The sequence below is a fragment of the Chrysochloris asiatica genome, unplaced genomic scaffold, assembly GCF_000296735.1.
Source record: "Chrysochloris asiatica unplaced genomic scaffold, ChrAsi1.0 scaffold00003, whole genome shotgun sequence".
Classification (NCBI taxonomy): domain Eukaryota; kingdom Metazoa; phylum Chordata; class Mammalia; order Afrosoricida; family Chrysochloridae; genus Chrysochloris; species Chrysochloris asiatica.
In genome coordinates, this window is record NW_006408521.1 from 22,084,063 (window position 1) to 22,101,959 (window position 17,897).

General features: G+C 42.7%; 1 protein-coding gene across 1 annotated transcript in view; it reads right to left on the reverse strand.

Moving 5' to 3' along the window:
* The window catches only part of TLL2 (tolloid-like 2), a 192,905-nt gene that overhangs the window by 41,749 nt on the left and 133,259 nt on the right, over positions 1 to 17,897 (reverse strand). The window contains exons 6-9 of the mRNA XM_006831190.1: positions 12,328 to 12,506; positions 10,715 to 10,820; positions 4,638 to 4,762; positions 1,414 to 1,529 (exon numbers count right to left, since the gene is read on the reverse strand). Of these exons, the coding sequence (XP_006831253.1) occupies positions 1,414 to 1,529; positions 4,638 to 4,762; positions 10,715 to 10,820; positions 12,328 to 12,506 (526 nt within the window). The remainder of the gene's footprint in view (positions 1 to 1,413; positions 1,530 to 4,637; positions 4,763 to 10,714; positions 10,821 to 12,327; positions 12,507 to 17,897) is intronic.

Below are 17,897 nucleotides of genomic sequence, written 5' to 3' on the forward strand. Positions count from 1 at the left end.
CAATTTATAGGGAGCAGATCACCAGGTCGTTTCTTCCATGAAACTGTTGGTTGTTTCTAACCACCAGAGCTCCTTTCCAGAACATTCACCCACTGCCACTGAATCAATCCCAATTCATAGTGACCCTATGTAGGGGTGGCAGAAGTAAACAGCCTCATCTTTTTCCCCGCAGAATCACTGATAGGTTTGAGCCCCAATTTTGTTGTTAGCAGTCCAGTGTTTATCCTGCAGAGCCACCATGACTCTTTTCAAGAACATTTGTTGTTGTTAAGTGCTGTCGAGTCAGTTCTGACTCATAGCGACCATGTCAAGGGTTTGTGAGGCTGTAGCGTAGTGGTTACGAATCGGGCAGCGAACCTTAAGGCCAGCAGTTCGAAACTACCAGCTGCTCCAGGGAGAAAGAGGAGGCTTTCTGCTCCCGTAAAGATTTACAGCCTCGGAAACCCTGTACAGGGTCGCTAAGGGTCGGAACCGACTCGAAGGCACTTAACAACAACAACAAAATCATTACTGGAGCAGAAAACCTCATCTTTCTCCTAAAGAGCTGCTGGTGAGTTTGAACTTCGGACCTTGTGGTTAGCAGTCCAGGACCACCAGTGCTCCCATTAGGATGGTGTATTTATCAAGGTAGAAAGATAGAGTTGACTTTATTTTATAGACTTTTAACTTGACTTATAACTTTCAAATATTTAAACATGTAGTAAATATAAAGACCTCCATTTGTGAGACCGGTTGAGAAGTTCGGAAACAATCCAAGTAAAACATCTAGCATTGTCTCTCAGACCAGAAGAACTAGATGGTATCTGACTTCTACTACCAAGTGATCTGAAAGGGATCACATTAGAAAACCCTGGATAGAGTAAACGAGGCTTACTGGTCAGAAAGACACTGCAGGAACCTGAGATTATGGTCCTCAACCACACTTTAAGTCTGGAAAGGAACTCACCCTCATGGTCCAATTTTCAGCCACACGGTAGATAGATAAATAGGGAGACAACAACACAAGTAAGGCAGGCTCACCATGGGATGGTCAGTCAGTCACGATCAAAAGGGCAACATTTTCCTAAGGATAAAGTTGGGTAAGTGGGTGGAATGGGAATAGGAACCATGGGGAGGAAGCCAGATAACTGTTGTTGCATGGAAGGGATTGCAATCATTCAGCAGAATTAAGATGTATGATTTGTCGAATATAAAACCGATGATCTTCCCTGTAAACCTTCACTCAATTCACAATAAAAAGTGTTTTTTTTCCCCAAATATGATTATAACATAAAACACTTAGCACCGCAGACAGCACATATTGGTGCTCATAAAATAAAAGCTGTTGTGATTGTGAATAATAATAATAATAATGCCACAAGCCTCGACCCAATTCAAAGAACACTAGGTTATCCCCGAGAGGTTCACACATACCTTTTCCCCTGGAGTCACAGATATCCTCCAGACGCAGTGGGAGTAAGAAGGGTAGCCATTTGGGAAACCGGGTGCGGAGAAGTTCCCTGTGCTGCTCTGCAAGGTCTCTCCACACGCTGCACAAGCAAAACAACCACTGTGATTCTGACCTGCGTACACGCTCCCGCGTCCGTCCGCACCTTCCTGTGCAGTGGCAGGTGAGCAAACACAGCCCTTACAAGCCAAGGCCCTGAGATCCTGGAGGCAAGAAACCCGCCAGGCAGAATTACTTTTTTTTTTTTTCTGGCTGACGCGAAAAAGTAACATGTCCAGGGTTTTTCTGAGACTTTCTGGGCCTGAGTGTGACCTGGAGCCGGGTGTCTATTTCACCTCTCCAGCAGGCTGTGTGGCTCTGGACAAATGTCCCAGCCTTTCTGGCCTTAGTTTCTAATTATATGTAATGGCTAGAAACCTACATCGGAGGGTTATTGAAATTATCTGCATTAGGTGAAATGGGTCAGCTACGAGCTTGGCACATAGTGAGCACTACATAATTGCCATTAAGTTGTTGTTATGTGTCATGGAGTCGGTTCTGACTCATAGCGACCCTGTACAGGGTTTCCAAGGCTGTAAATCTTTACGGGAGCAGAAAGCCTCCTCTTTCTCCCGTGGAACAGCTGTAGTTTCGAACTGCTGACCTTGCGGTTTGCAGCCCGATTCGTAACTGCTACGCTACCAGAGCTCCTTAATTACCACTATTATATCTGTAGCAGAGAATATGAAAGTATAAGTAGGTAAAGCTGAAAGAGTTTTAAAAATCGCTTTGGAAAGGCTCTTAGTTTGAGTCTTGCCTCTTCTTTCTACTATCTTCCACTGAAAGGTCTACCACATAGTCAAAAAGACAGAGAAAAAAGGCATGGAAAACTGGGTTGTTTTACTGGTAGGCTCATCTATCATTGGATGTTTGAGTGTAGCCAAGTTATGAGTGTAAAACCCAGTCTTGATGTATATGAAAAATATTTCCCGTAACTTGTCCTTAAAAAAGGTGCCAATATGAATGTATCTACTCCTCATTAATTGACTATCTTATTATTTGACATTTCGCATTTATGACAATGGTAAAAAAATCTTTGATTCTATTGTTTTGCACATTACAATATGCATCTGGCAGCAATGTATGCTAAGGAAGGTGCTAGACAAGAGTCACGCTGCCTGTGATGGTTATGTGTCAGCTTGGCTGGGCCATGATGTTCCAGGCTTGGGCAGCTATGCATGATGTGAATTGTGTAATAATGTGATTTATGTAATAATGTGATTTTTGGTAGTTATATAACGATGTAATGTGGCAATTATATTATGACGTGGTCATCTTTTATTTTGTAATCTGATATGGTTGCCTTCCATTTTCACATATGCCAATTTTTGCATCATGACAGGTTTTGGGAATAGAACCACGTGGATTAAGTGAGGAGTGGGTGTACTTGGGGAGTCCCTGGGTAGCACCTCCAGCTACCTATCAAAAGGTTGATGGTTTGAGTCCACCCAGAGGTGCCCCCAAAGAAAAGTCTGCCATTGAATATCCAATGGAGAACAACTCTACTCTGACATACATGGGTGCTGCCGTGAGTCAACTGATTCATTGGCAACTGGTTGGTGGTTATGGGTACTTGGAAGTTACAAGTTTTGTATTAATTCCTCTGACCTCAGGGGTTCAGACCTCAAAGACAAAGACATGGGCTTGCTAAGTGAATGCCCTTGTGGCATGAGACCACACTAAGGCCCAGGAGCCCAGCATCATTTTCTCCCTGCAATTCACCCTCTGCATGACCACTGCCCTCGCCTACAGTTACTACTTAAAACTCCTTGAAGGGCTGTGTTTTCTGGAACTTCAGGACGGGCCATCTGGAAATCCTGGATACTGGGGCTCCAATATCATGTTACCCAACAACTGCCAGGCATCATGAGGATTACACCCAGCAGCCAACACCCCCCAAGGGGTCCATGGAAATTATTTTACTGTAATCATTCACATTCTGCAAGAACAGATACATTACTGTGTGGCTGCATGGTGTTTGCCAGCTGCCTCAGATCCTCGGGAAAAGCAAGCGACATATACATTATACATAAATAAATAAATAGGATGACATTTCTCAGGGAATGCCCTAGGTTTTCTCTTTCAATTCAGTAAGGTTATATGATACGTGTGTCCCATACCACAGCCCTGGCATACCCCCAGATGTTTAATAACGAGATGGACATATTTCCTAGAGACTCATGATGGTACAAGTCTCAGATGGCCCTTTGCATGTCCCGTGACCCTACTTAGTAAGACAATGCAACAGTCCAGATTTTTTAACATAGCTCCATTTCTCCTATTCTGTCCCACGATCAAATCATGTGTCTGGTTTGCATGTTGGAAAAAGATTATTGAACCTACCAGTAATGGAACTGCATGGCCAAGACACTGAAATGCATTCCCTCCCATCAGTGGTAAGCATGTGACTCCTGCAGCCATTGCTTTGTGCTGACACTCAGCAGCTTAAAGGAGCCCACAGGACCTCACTCCCAGGACAGTGGTGGGTGTAAGGGTGCTGAAGACAAGGATATGGAGGGTAAAGAGAAAATTCCAGAGGAATGGACTTCTGACCTGGCAGAAACACCAGTCTACTGTCCACTCTTCAAAGGCAGGTCACTGTCCTGCACCTTCAGTGGCTATGAAAGTCACAAGACCATAAGACCATAGAAACTCTTCATTTATAACACTCGTCCTACACCTTCCAGTTTTGGGGACAATGACTCCCACAGTCCCCAAAACATTCCTCTCATTTTTTGCCTTCCTGAGCTCCCTTGGTTCTTGTTTCTCCAAACATATATTCCCTGTTTCCAGAGAAAGAAGAGGTGTTTATGAAGACCACCCTGCATTGGACCCCCTTTTTACTATTATCCCACTAAGCCTTCTTCCTTTTCTGAACACCAGAGCTTTGCCAGACAATTCTGACAGATGCCTATAAATTAAACCATGGGCTCCAAGACCTATTACTTCACTCCCTGCAAATATTTTGCCATTCTGACTTTCTACACTGTCTACCAACTCCCAACAGAAGCACCCCAGAAATTGCAGCAGCCAATTTCTCTTCTGTTTTCCCCAACTATTTTCCCACCGAGAGGAAATGTTAGCAAATAGCAGTTGATTGGATTTGTGGGGTGCTGGGGTAGTAACAGGAATTCTCATAATCTGGAGTTACCTGGGCATTTGTACAGCTTCTTGGCTTGTGCTATGTCTCCCTGGCTGAGTCTCATGCGTTGGCCAATAGCTGGCCTGATGCCGTTTTCATCACGACGGGGGAGGATGGTGTCTAGGAAAACTCCTCTGCAGGGAGAAAACGCGAAAGAAAAAAAGGAGGAAGAAAAATCAAGGCTGTCAGGCTGTCTGTGCTGGGAATTACAGCTTTGTTTCCTTGCCCATCAGCATTGCTACCCCCAGGCCTGCCTCTCCCCAGGCTGGCATGACTGAAGTGATTTCCCTCACTTGTGCTTGCATTTCAACATTACATTTCACTGGCTGCCTACTCATTCTCCAATGGAACAATGATTCTACCAAGTTTGAAAATACACCCTACCCCAATGGCCTAAGAGCTTCGTTAGGATGTGTACTGAGGCGACAGGTTCCCAGGGCATCCGCATTGCACAACTGCAGGGAGCACCATTCAGAGACACTGTGGTATGAGTGTGCCCCCTGGAATTGTGCAATGAGCAGTACTGTTTGCGGATGAGTCTTAGAGAGGCCCCAAGAAGAGCCTGGACCAGTGAGAGGCTCAGTGGCTGGTAAGCGCTGGCAGACGAATTGGTGAATAATGAGGATCAGAGTTTGGGGAATCATGCTTTCAAGGGGGTAGGGGTGGGGTCAATCAGATGGAAAATAAACTGAATACATAGAATATGAGATAGTAGAATGAGCCCTGGGCTAGAGATTTCAATACAAGACCTAGTTATGCCACCAGAACTTGGACAAGTCCCTTTCCCTTTCTGAGCCTTGTTTTACACTGAAGGATTAGTCTAGGTGATTTGGACCAACAGGTTGGAAACTCAAGCAAGAGTGATGTTATAGTTTTGAGTTGGAAATCAGTGAGGACATGAGACCATCCTATGTGGCAGACTACCTATGTGGGCACTTGACCTGTCTTACGGCATTTAATCCACATAACACCCTAGGAAGTCAGTGACGTTATTATTATAGTTCCCACTCCAATGGTAAGAAAACCAAGTTTGCCCAGATTACAAAGCTAGTAATGGCGAACCAGTAGTGGGCCCCAGCTTGGCCTACGGCCCACCTCCAGGCACCTTCCTCCTTCAAGCCAGTGTCTCCCACTGCCCAAGAATGAGCATGTTAGATACATGATAGAGTTAAGAAAACTGGAGACTTAAAAAGCCAAAACAGCCGGACCACTAGCTCACACTCAGACAGTTCTTTGGTGCTAGAACTTCCTAAGCCACTGTGCCCTGGAGCTGCCAGGAAGGCAGTAGTTTCTGGAAGATGTTTACTACAAGAGACATCCCCTGTATAAACCACCATAATAATGGTACCCTTTTAATGTAGGACAACTCTTAGCATTGACATTCTGCTAAACTAAGAACTGGTTTGGCAGATGCCTTAGGGAATAAAACTGTCAGCTCTGAGTTTTCCAAACAAAGACGTTCCTGTACCAGAGAATTGTCTCTTCATCTCCTGGATGCTTGCCCAACAAAACCTCCAAAGACACCGCTCCCCACAAGCTGGGCCCAACAAAGGGGGAAAGGGAGAAGAACTGTAATAAACTAGAGAGAATAAAGTTGGAAGGAGACAGCCCAATCGTAAAGACAGGAGAGTATGAAGACTGGATTTCCCATCAGCAGGAATGGCATTCACTCCCCAGATAAGCAAACGTCCTATAGGCTATTTTACGCTCTGTTAATAATAATAGGTAATGTGCAGGCCAGCTTCAGGGGCATGAGACCAGGAATAATGGCATGGAGTTAGGGCATGGGGAAACTTTTGACAAAATGCCAGGAAAGTCCTGCAGAAAGGACTTCGCTGATAGAAGCCCCCCTGAAAAAAGCAGTTTTCTGGACATCTATGTAGAAAAGACCACGCATATATCTGTTACAAGGAAGATTTGTCAAAACCATTCTGAACTCCAAAGCAGGGTTGAGAGGGTAGCTGTGATAGATGATTTTAATAAATTGTTATTGTTGCTAGGTATCACCAAGTAGATTTCCACTCACAGCAACCCCGTGTGACAATGTAGAACTGCCTCATAGAGTTTTCTAGGTTACAATCTAGTTAAGTTACTAGGTCATTCTCCTGTGGAGCTGCTGAGTAGGTTTGAACTACCAACCTTACAATTACTAGCTGAGTGTTTAGCTACCAGGCTCCTAGTACTTTACCCATATACCTTTGCAGATTACAGGTGAAACCAAAGACGTTGCTGCTCAACCCATGAAGCAGTGGAGTCTTTTTCTCCACTCGTTTGAGTCTGGGTTGACCTTGTGGCTTGCTTAGACCACTAGAATGTGGTGGCAGTGATGGTCTCTGTATTTGGGGGGGGGCTGAAGTTTAATTGGGGTGTAGCTCCCAAACACACAAGTCTGTCCAGTCCCAAGTTGCTCTCTGGGAACTTTGAGACTCCAGGCCAGCCTAGTGGGATAAGAAGTCATATATGGAAGAACCAAAGGGCCCCATTAGAAAGGCAGCACCAGTTGCCAGACATGTAACTGGTCAACCCCAGCCCAGTTAAGCCATCAAATGAATGCAGCTACATGAGTGATTCCAGGTGAGACTTAAGAAGAAGCTAGGTAATCATGAAGTAATGTTATTGTTGGAAGCTACTATGTTTGGGGAGAAATTGTTCTGTAGCAATAGAAAATAACATAATAGTAGCAGAAGGGGAAGGCTTTCTACCTTTAGTGTCTTCCATGAACTTGCTCCACTCTTAGTTGTCCATGGTTGCCCATCCCTCAAATTACCCCTCCTTTACCAATCTCCCTCCTAGTGATGCTGGTGCTTCTGATGAGGAAGTGTAACTTCATGGGTTTGGCCTATGGATTTCTGCTGGTCTGTCTAATTAAATGATTCATATTGGCAATGCTTGCTAATAGTGGTTCTCTTCCAGGAGACCCAAGGGGTGGGATTATGAGCTCGAGATCACAAAAAAAAAGTTGTTTTGTTTTTTTTAAAGAAAAGATATGTTAGTGCTAGAAAGTACTTCGTTCCTGTCCTGGCCTCTGTCTTCAGAGCTTCAGACAGTAGGCACTAAGAAAGCAATACAATTCCTACGCCCCAATTAGTACTAATTTATCCAAATTTTTCTACATGGCAGATACTTATAGATTATCCTTAATGGTGTGACCAATGCATGTGTGGGTATGTGGTGAGAACTGCATAATGAGAACCCTCATTAGGGTTGTTGTTGTTACATGTTGTCGAGTTGGTTTCAACTCATAGTGACCCTGTATAGAGTATCCGAGGAGCAGCTGGTGGATTTGAACTGCTGAATTTGTGGTTCACAGCCTGGGGCTGACCTGACAGCACCACGCCAGGAGTCCAGTAATGAGGGGGGAGTAGGACTTTCCCCCACACCTATTCCCCATTGTTGCAGAGCAGCGTCCTCACTTATCCATTCATCAATTTATTCAATTAACTAATAGTGACTAAATCCCTAGTATGTGTTAGGTACATAGTAGGGACTTAGCAACTGGAGTCCTAGTGTGGAGTCCTACGGGTTAATGTGCTGGGCTTCAAGGTTGGTTTGAACCACAAGGTCAGCAGTTCAAGCTCACCAGCTTAAGAACCTCAGAAACCCTATACAGGGTCGCTATGAGTTGGAACCCACTCCACGGCACTTCACAACAACATGTGCCAGGCACTGTGTTAGATGCTGGAGATTAAATGACAATGAGACAATCTTGCCCTCAAGGATCTCAATCTAGTGAGAGAGAATGAACAGCAATAGGTCAATTACCAAACCATACAAAGAGCTATAATAGTGATAGAAACCAGACCCCAAGATGCAGGCTTCTCCCTTAAGCTAACTTAACATTGATTCCCTGTTAAAAAATCTGGTTTTTGTCTCTTTTCAACATCCTGCAGCTCCTGGGGATGATGTGATGAGATGTAGTGCTCTTTCATTCACCATTTCCCAAACCCATGAGTCAGCCCAGCCCCAACATCCAAGCTTTCCACCCCTGACATCTGCAGGGTGGGCTCACATCCTGTTTATTCTATTGGCTTCCTGAGACTCCCCCTATGCACACACCCTTCTGGAGCGATTCCCTCAAAGTCTCAATTTCCCAAGCTGGAAAGGGAAGCCTTGCCAGTTCCTATTTCCAGTAGGGCAATGAATGAGATCATGTCTGTCAACATCTCACCCATCTGCACCAGATCAAGAAATTGCAACATGAATTGTTAGAGCTGGAAGGGGCTAGAAGGCCCAGGGAGGTAGAGATTTGTCTAAATCACACAAAGGGTAAGGACCAGAAATAGACTTTGAACCAGGAGACAGGTTCCAGAACCCATGCTCTTAATTACTGTCCCTTATATAGCAAAGTTCATGAAAGAACTAGGACTAGAATCCAGTCTTCTGGCTCTTAGTCCAATGGTCTCTTTATCATACTACACTACACCTTGTGTTTTCTGAAAAACAGCCAAGACAAGAGTAAAGAGTCCAGGGTGGTTCATTCACATGCCAGAACAGTGCTGTTCAAAGATATCAATGTCAACAAAGCTCCACCCATTGGAACTCTGGAGAAACTTTGTCTAGGTTTGGAACAGAGATCATAATTAAATTAACTGTGTGGTCAGAGCAATAGAACTGTCTGAGAACTTGGGAAGCTGAAGCTTGGATGATTTTTCCTACAATTGTATGGTCTCATCGACAGAATGCTTTCAAAAGCCTTACCCAAGTAAGCCTTACCCAATTTACCCTTAATAAATTGTTCCCCTTTCACTGTGTGTCTCCTAAACAAAGTTTGCTTTAATCTTCATAGGTGTGGCTTGTTTTCCCCTTTGCAGTGTCTGCTAGTGAGCTCAGGACAGACTTTGCAGCCAACATCAATGAAGTGTACATGACCTTACATCTTTTATCAATACTGTTTACTCTAGGCCTCAACTTAGCTTTTCTACCCTTATCACCCCAGCTTTTGTGTGTGAGTGTGTGTGTATTGTATTACCTCAAATCTACTTATTGGAATGACAAAAGAAATGAATGAATGAATGCACACACAAGTGAGTTTTAAGAGCCAACTGAAAAGAAGGTGCCAGGAGAGAAATTATTTGTAGTGTGTCTCTAGTTTAACTCAAGAGTTGGAAGACCTATAAAACTGGGAATAGCAGGAATTTTTTCATACACATATTGCTTACATGGAGTCCTGGTGTGATGCTGTAGGATAAGCATGGGACTACTAACTGCAACATCAGTGGTTCAAACCCACCACTCCTTGGAAAATCTGTATAGGGTCACTATGAGTTGGAACTGACTCCATGGTGTTTAACAACAATAACATCACTAGAAGGGGCAGCATTGAAAATACTTAACACCTGGCACAGAGCAGCACAAACTTACCGGAGTAGTCCCTGCTGAAATCAGCCCTAAACAATGACCCAGCCATACTCGGGTATACCAGCTACCATCTTCTAACCTTAGCTACCTGTGTACGCTCAAGCTTTCTGGAGCTTCATTTTCTTCACCTCTAAAATGAATCAGTCGTTTATAGTCCTTTCCAATTCTAACATGGTCTTGTTGTTGTTGTTAAGTGCCATCAAGTCTGTTTCGACTCATAGTTACCCTATATAGGATTTTCAAGGAGCAGCTGGTGAGCTTGTACCACCAACCTTGCAGTTCAGTGCATTCACCAGCAGCATCACACCAGGACTCCCTAACGTGGTCTAGCTTCTAATCAACAAAAATTTTCCTAGAAGAAGTGGTGAGTTCCACCTTGCAAACATCAAGGACATGCTTTAGAAGATCCCCTCACCCACTGGAGATTTTCCATAGGGGCTCTAGTTATTATCCTAGCCGACCTCTCAATAATTTCCCTTTTCCAGTTTACTGCTTGTGACATTAGGGCATGATGGAACACCGGCTTCACAATGGGATTCAATCTTATTAGCGGGAACCTGATTAGATTATATTTCACTGCAGCCCAGAGGCCACTGTATTTCAAGGACAGACATGCCAGCCGTGCTAGAAGCATGCAGAGACTCACTCTCCACAAACCTCCAGGAATCCAACCCAAGCCTGCGGCAGGCACAGTAAAACACAGATGAGGCATAGCCAAAGATTCCGACCTTGAGAAGGTGTTCCGGGCGTAGTGCATGATGCTGTCAAAGTCGTACATCTCTCCCAGAGAGCTGACTTCCCCAGGTTCCATTTTTAAGAAATTATACTCTTGACCTATGACACAACATTCTGTTAAGTCCTTTGAAAACCAATGCGGGCACCTGAAGGAGGCAGAGGAGGGAGAAGGAGGGCCCATAGCAACTTCTGAGATCTCCACTAATCCAATCAATCAAATAATGGTTTGCATTTGGTGTTGGCGGTTTGAATAGATTAAAAACTTGAAACTTAAGAGCAAGCCCTATATTCTCCCAACCCCACCACACAACGAGCCTCCCCAATTCTCATATGAAATACTTAAATTGTTTGTAGCCATATTGGATATTGACCAGCTTGCTCAAAATAAAAATAAATAAGTATTAATACTACAGTGGAAAATTGGAGGAAAAAAAAAATGAATCGGAATCAAGTTAGATCCTAAAGTTCACAATTAAAACTCTCATAAGCATTGTAAGGCAACCGTATTATTAATGATCAATGTGAAAATAATTTATGCATAAATATAAAGATCTTTATATATCTAAATATGTAAAATACAAATATAATTATAAATAATAATAATTTGACATGACAGGCTTTTTTTTAAAAAATCTATACACTTTATCTGCATTGGGGGAACATGTTTTGTTTCTACTGAGAAGTATTGTCTTTACATGTGGTAGTTGGTGCTTGTGTGCCTTCCAGCTGGTTTCAAAACTCACAGTGACCCTGTATAGAGTTTCTAAGGCTATACATCTTTATGGGAGCAGAAAGCCTCATCTTGCTCCCTCAGAGCTACTGGTAGATTTAAACTACTGACCTTTCAGTTAGCAGCCCAGTTTGTAATTCATTACGCTCCCAGGGCTCCTGGTCTTTACATGTACATAGATCCTAATTGGATTTCAGTTTCAGAAAGATGCGCTACCTGACTCAGGAAAAGCAACTCAAAATCTACCAGGAGATCTCTTTGTTTGACCTATCAGCTTTGATGCTACAATTGTGTTTGGGTTGGTTCTGTTCCTTTTAGGATATGGAATTAGATTTCATTGTCCTCTTTGTTGTTGTTAAGTGCCATCAAGTTGGTTCTGACCCATAGTGACTCTGTATAGGGTTTCCAAGGAGCGGCTGGTAAGCTTGAACTGCTGACCTAGCGGTCCAAACCGACATTGTAGCCCAGTGCATTAACCCATATCACCACACCAGGACTCCACAACATGGAAAAAATTTTTGATCCTGATCTAACCTACAACCAGATGTGACACTGTAGGATAATCACTGGACCATAAGGTCAGTTTGAACCACAAGGTTGGCAGTTCAAACTCACCAGCTGCTCCTCAGAACCCCTATATAGGATCACTATGAGTCGGAACTGACACGACGGCACTTAACAACAACAACTCACCTACAAGCTATAGCAGAAGGTCTCCATGAAGGGCTGTGCTGGTGACAAGTATCTGCATAGAAGAGTTGTTGCCTCCAGACCTAGTGCATCAGAAGGGCCTGCTCCCTGCAGCCCCTCTCCACCACTCTCTGCTGACCCTGTGGAGACCACCATCCTGGCTTCGACTCCACACAGACTCCTTACCTGGCTGGATGTTTTCTCTGATGATAGTGACATGTTGGTCTCTGTCCGGTCGGGTGTGTTCATGCCAGAACCCAACCACATGGCCCAGCTCGTGAACCACAATTCCAAACTTGTCGCAATTTTTCCCAATGGATATGGCCTGTGGACCTCCTCCTCGGCGTCCAACGTAGGAGCAACAGCTGGAAAATACAGAAATACGCCGGTCAGCAGGTCAGAGAATATCAAGAGGCAAATGCCTCTTGAATGTCTGTCTGTGTGTATGTGTGTGGTATGTAAACAAAATACAGACTTTTAGAGGTAAACATGGTCTCATTATTCAAATTCCACCTAATTCAGAAATTCCCTCTAAAACTGGTTCTTGACTTTGCGGTGATCATGGATTTTTTTTTTTTTTTTTTAAATAATCTAAAGAAAGAAATTATCTTTCTTCCCAGAATAAACAACATAACTATGGCTCCCTAGCTGCCCGCTCTCAATCTCTGACAACGAGAAGAGACAAGGAAAGGAAGTAGCTGAGTCTCTGTAAAGCACAGATCTTGGTGCCAATAGGAGTCCCAGTGGTACAATGGGTAAACGCTTGGCTACTAACAGAAAGGTCGGCAGTTTGAACCCACCAGCAGCTCCAGAGGGTGGTAGATCTGGTCACATCTACTCCTGTAAAGATTAGGAGACCCCTATGGGGCACTTCTAGTTGTCATATAAGGTTACCTCACAAAACAACCACAACATTTTAACAAAGGAACCTTAGAGATGACTCTCTTTCTGGGTACAATAACTTTCGCAAATAATATTTATTAGTTATTTCTAGTACAGAAATTCATAAAACAAGAAATTTAAATGGCCCATAACCCTTACCACACAGATAACCTCTGTTGTTGGATACCATTAAGTTGATTTCCATGTGGCAGGGCAAAACTGCTCCATAAGGTTTTCTTGGCTTCATTTTTGTGGAAGCAGAAAACCTGGTCCTTCTTCCACAGAGCCGCTGGGTGAATTCAAACCACCAAACTTACAGTTAGCAGTTGAGTGCTTAACTGTTTATCCTGCCAGTGCTTCTCAGATCACCTCTACTAAACATTTAAGAAAGTGCACACCCAAATTAAGGAGTATAGCTAGATACTTGACAGTTAAGTACTTGACTGCTAACCAGCCACTCTGTGGAAGGGAGACCGGAAGAACTTTGTCCATAAAGATTACAGCTTCGAAAACCTAATGAGTCCATTCCGTTTTGTCACATGGGGTCATGATGAGTCAAAATAGACTTGAAAATACCTAACAACAACATTTCCAAATTACAAAAGATCGAACAGCCCAAAAGGTATAAATTGAAAACCTATGTGTCTTACATTACCTGTGAAGTAAGATCAACAAAATGGGATTGCAGCTACACCAAGTGACGCTGAATAAAGTCCTGCCTGTTTGAGCTTCCAGTCCCCGAAAGCTTAAGTCTTTATTACACCAAGAGACACCCCTCTTCCACCCTCCCTCCGCCCCCCATCCCCTAACACCCCACCCCCGTAATTCCAGGTTTCAGGAAAATCTCTATAACCCCGCCCATTGTAAACTCTCCAGAACTGTATGGGGACCACACTTCCGTAAATACCCTCCTCTATAAGAAAACAGATAGGCTCTTGGTCTCCTTTGGTGACTTAGAGTAGTACCCCTTCCAGGTTTACTCTAAATAAACCTGCCTGCTGTTGAAGCCAAGACTCTCCTTGTCTCTTTCTTTCTTATTCCTTACAACCTACAATCTCTTTATCTAAAGATTCCAAGGTATCTAAAGTTAACAGTTTCCTGGATGTCCTTCTAGAAAATTTTAATACAGATATATACTCATGTTGTTGTTGTTAAGTGCCGTCCTTTCCCACTCATAGCGACCCTGTATAGGGTTTCTAAGGAGCAGCTGGTGAGCTTAAACCGCCAAACTTGCAGTTCAAACAGCTTTGCAGACTGGCACATTAACCCACAGCGCCACACCAGGACTCCCTATATACTCTTAAATGTATATAAATGGCAACATAGGATAAGCATTGAACTGCTACCTCAAGATTGGCAGTTCAAATTCATGAGTTGTCCACAGGAGAAAGATGAGGCCTTCTGCTCCCACTAAAATTTAAAGCCACGGAAACCCTATTGAGGGTCACTGTGAGTCGGACTGTACCACTCACTGTCAGTTTGCTGTACTGTGGTGGCTTGCATGTTGCTATGATGCTGGAAGCTATGCCACTGGTATTTTAAACACCAGGACGGACACCCATGGTGGACAGGTTTCAGCTGACTTCCAGACTAAGACAGAATAGGAAGAAAAAGAAATGAACTACTTCTGAATGTTTAGCTAATGAAAACTTTATGAATAGCAGTGAAGCGCTGCCAGGTAGCACCAGAATACTGAATATTGAAACATGATGAAAAGTACCAGAATATTATTGCTATTGTTAGGTGCCATCGAGTCTATACCAACTCATAGCGACTCTATGAATAACAGAACAAAACACTGCCCAGTCCTGGGCCAACCTCACATCGCTTCTGCCACTGTGCCAATCCATCGTGCTGGGGGTCTTCCTCTCTTTCACTGACCCTCCACTTTAATAAACATGATATCCTTCTCTAGTGACTGGTCCCTCCTGACAACATGTCTGAAGTATAAGAGACAAAGTCTGGCCATCCTGACCTCCAAGGAGCACTCTAGCTGTACTTCTTCCAACACAGATCTGTTTGTTCTGTTGAAAGTCCATGGTACTTTTAATATTCTCCTCCAACACCATAACTCAAATGCATCAATTCTTCTATGAATTCATTGTCCAACTTATTTAGTGTCCAACTTTCGCATGCATATGAGGTTACTGAAAATACCATGGCTTGGGTCAGATACACTTTAGTCCTCAAACTGACATCTTTGCACTTCAACACTTATGCAGCAGATTTGCCTAAATCGTTTGATTTCTTGACTGCTGCTTCTATGAGTGTTGATGGTTGATCTAAGCAAAGTGAAGTCTTTGACAACTTCAATTTTTCTCCATTTATATGGATGTTGTTCATTGGTCCAGTGGTCAGTATTTTTGTCTTCTTTACATTGAGGTGTAACCAATACCAAAGGCTGTGACCTTAATCAGTAAATATTCTAAGTCCTCTTCACTTTCACAAACAAGCTTTTATCATCTGCATATTGCAGGTTGTTAATGAGCCTTCATAGAATCCTGATGGCATATTTGTCTTCATACAATCCAGTTTCTCAGATTATTTGCTCAGCATACAAATTGAATAACTATGGTGAAAGAATACAACCCTGATGCACACCTTTCCTAATTTTAAACCACTCGATGCTCCTTTATTGTTTGAACAACTGCCTCTTGGTTTATGTACAGGTTCCTCATGAGCACAATTAAATGTTTGGGAATACTCATACTTCTCAATGTTGTCTACAGCTTGTCATGATCCACATAATCAAAAACCTTTGCATAGTCATAAAGAACAGGTAAACATCTTTCTGGTATTCTCTGCTTTCATACAAGACCCATCTGACATCAGCAATGATATCCCTGTTCCACATCCTCTTCTGAAACCAGCAGAATGTTTAGCTAATGAAAACCTTATGAATAGCAGTGAAACACTGTCAGATAGCACGAGAATATTGAATATTGAAAACAAGATGAAAAGCACTAGAATATTGTCAGATATAGTTCTGAAAGATGAGCCCCTCAAGTTAGAAGGCACTCAAGATATGACTAAGCTGAATGATGAGCCCCTCAAACTTTAGTTGACCGTGGTGACATGAATGGAGTAAAGTTTTCAGGACCTTCATTTACTGAAAGGGCACAACTCAAAATGAGGAGAAGTAGCAGTAAACATCCATTAATAATTGGAACATGGAATGTATAAACTATGAATCTAGGAAAATTAGAAATTGTCAAAAACTAAATGGAATGCATAAAGATCTATATCCTAGGCATCAGTGAATTGAAATGGACTAGTATTGGACTGGCATTTTGAACCTGACAATCACATGGTTTACTATGCCAGAAATTACAGATTAAAGAGGATTGGTGTCACATTCATCATCAAAGAGAACAATGCCTCTGTATTCCTTCCATCTTCTTTTGATGCTTTTTGCTTCATTCAATATTTTTGTCCATTGCTGTTTTTCAAATGCCGTTGAATCAGGTCTGACTCATCACTCATCCAAGAAGCGGCTGGTGGGTTTGAACTGCCAACCTTGCAAATCAGACTGACTTTGAGGTCCAGTACTTTATTCTACAGCATCACACCAGGACGCTATTAGACGCCATTAGAATCCTTCAATATAGCAAGTTGAGGCTTGAATTTTTTCTTCATTTCTTTCAGCTTGAGAAATGCTGAACATGTTCTTCCCTTTTGATTTTCTAAGTCCAGATCTTTGCACATTTCATTATATACCTTGATATTACCTTTTCAAGCTGCCCTTTAAATTTTCTGTTCAGCTTTTTGCCTCCTCGTTTCTTCCATTTGTTTTACAATTTCTATACTGGAGAGCAAGTTTCAGTCTTGTCTGACAACCACTTTGGTCTTTTCCTTCTTTGTGACCTGTAGCTTTCTTCTTGTATGATGTTCTTGATGTCATCCCAGAAGTTTTCTGGGATTTGATCATTAGGCATCAAAACTGTTCTTAAGATGATCTCTAAATTCAGGGATTGGGGGTAATGTTCAAGATCATATTTTTGGCTTTTGTGGACTTTTTAAATTTTTCTTTATCTTCAGCCTGAACTTGCACATGAGCAGTTGACGTGTGCCTCTGACCCTGGCCTTGTTTGGTTGATGACATGGAGCTTTTCAGCCATCTCGCTCCACAGATGTAGCCAATTTGATTTCTGTGTATTTCATTTAGTGAAGTTCATTTGTACAGTCATCTTTTATGTTGTTTAGAAACATATTTGCAATGAATAAGTCATTGGTCTTGCAAAATTCTATCATGGGATCTCCAGCATCATTTCCATCACAAATTCCTTATTTTACAACTACTGACCCTTCTTCTTTGTTTCCAACTTTTGCATTCCTATCACTATTTTGGTTTTCTAACTCCATGTCTTTGCACACTCTGTTATAGAACTTGACTTTGTCTTCTCGAGCTGCTCTTTGCCATGTGTTGTTGCTGCTGTTAAGTGTTGTCAAGTCCATTCTGACTCATAGCAACCCTGGATAGGGTTTCATACTAGTGGGTTTGAACCACCAAGCTTGTGGTTAGCAGTCCAGTACCACACCAAAACTCCAGTGTAGAAGCTTTAAATTTCAATGTTATAAAATATCTTCATTTTCCTATGTTCTATTTTTAAAAGGTCATCCATATTTCATATAAATATCTATTCCCTTGTTTCCTTCTCAAGACCATGAGTGGTGCCAACAGTTAGCATGCTTGGCTGCTAATGAAAAAGTTGGCAATTGAAGTCCACCCAAAGGCAACTGGGAAGAAATGCCTGGAGATCGACTTCCAAAAAATCAGCCTTCATAGTACTACTCATCACAGTACTACTCATCATAGTACTACTCACTCATCACAGTACTACTCATCATAGTACTACTCATTACAGTACTACTCA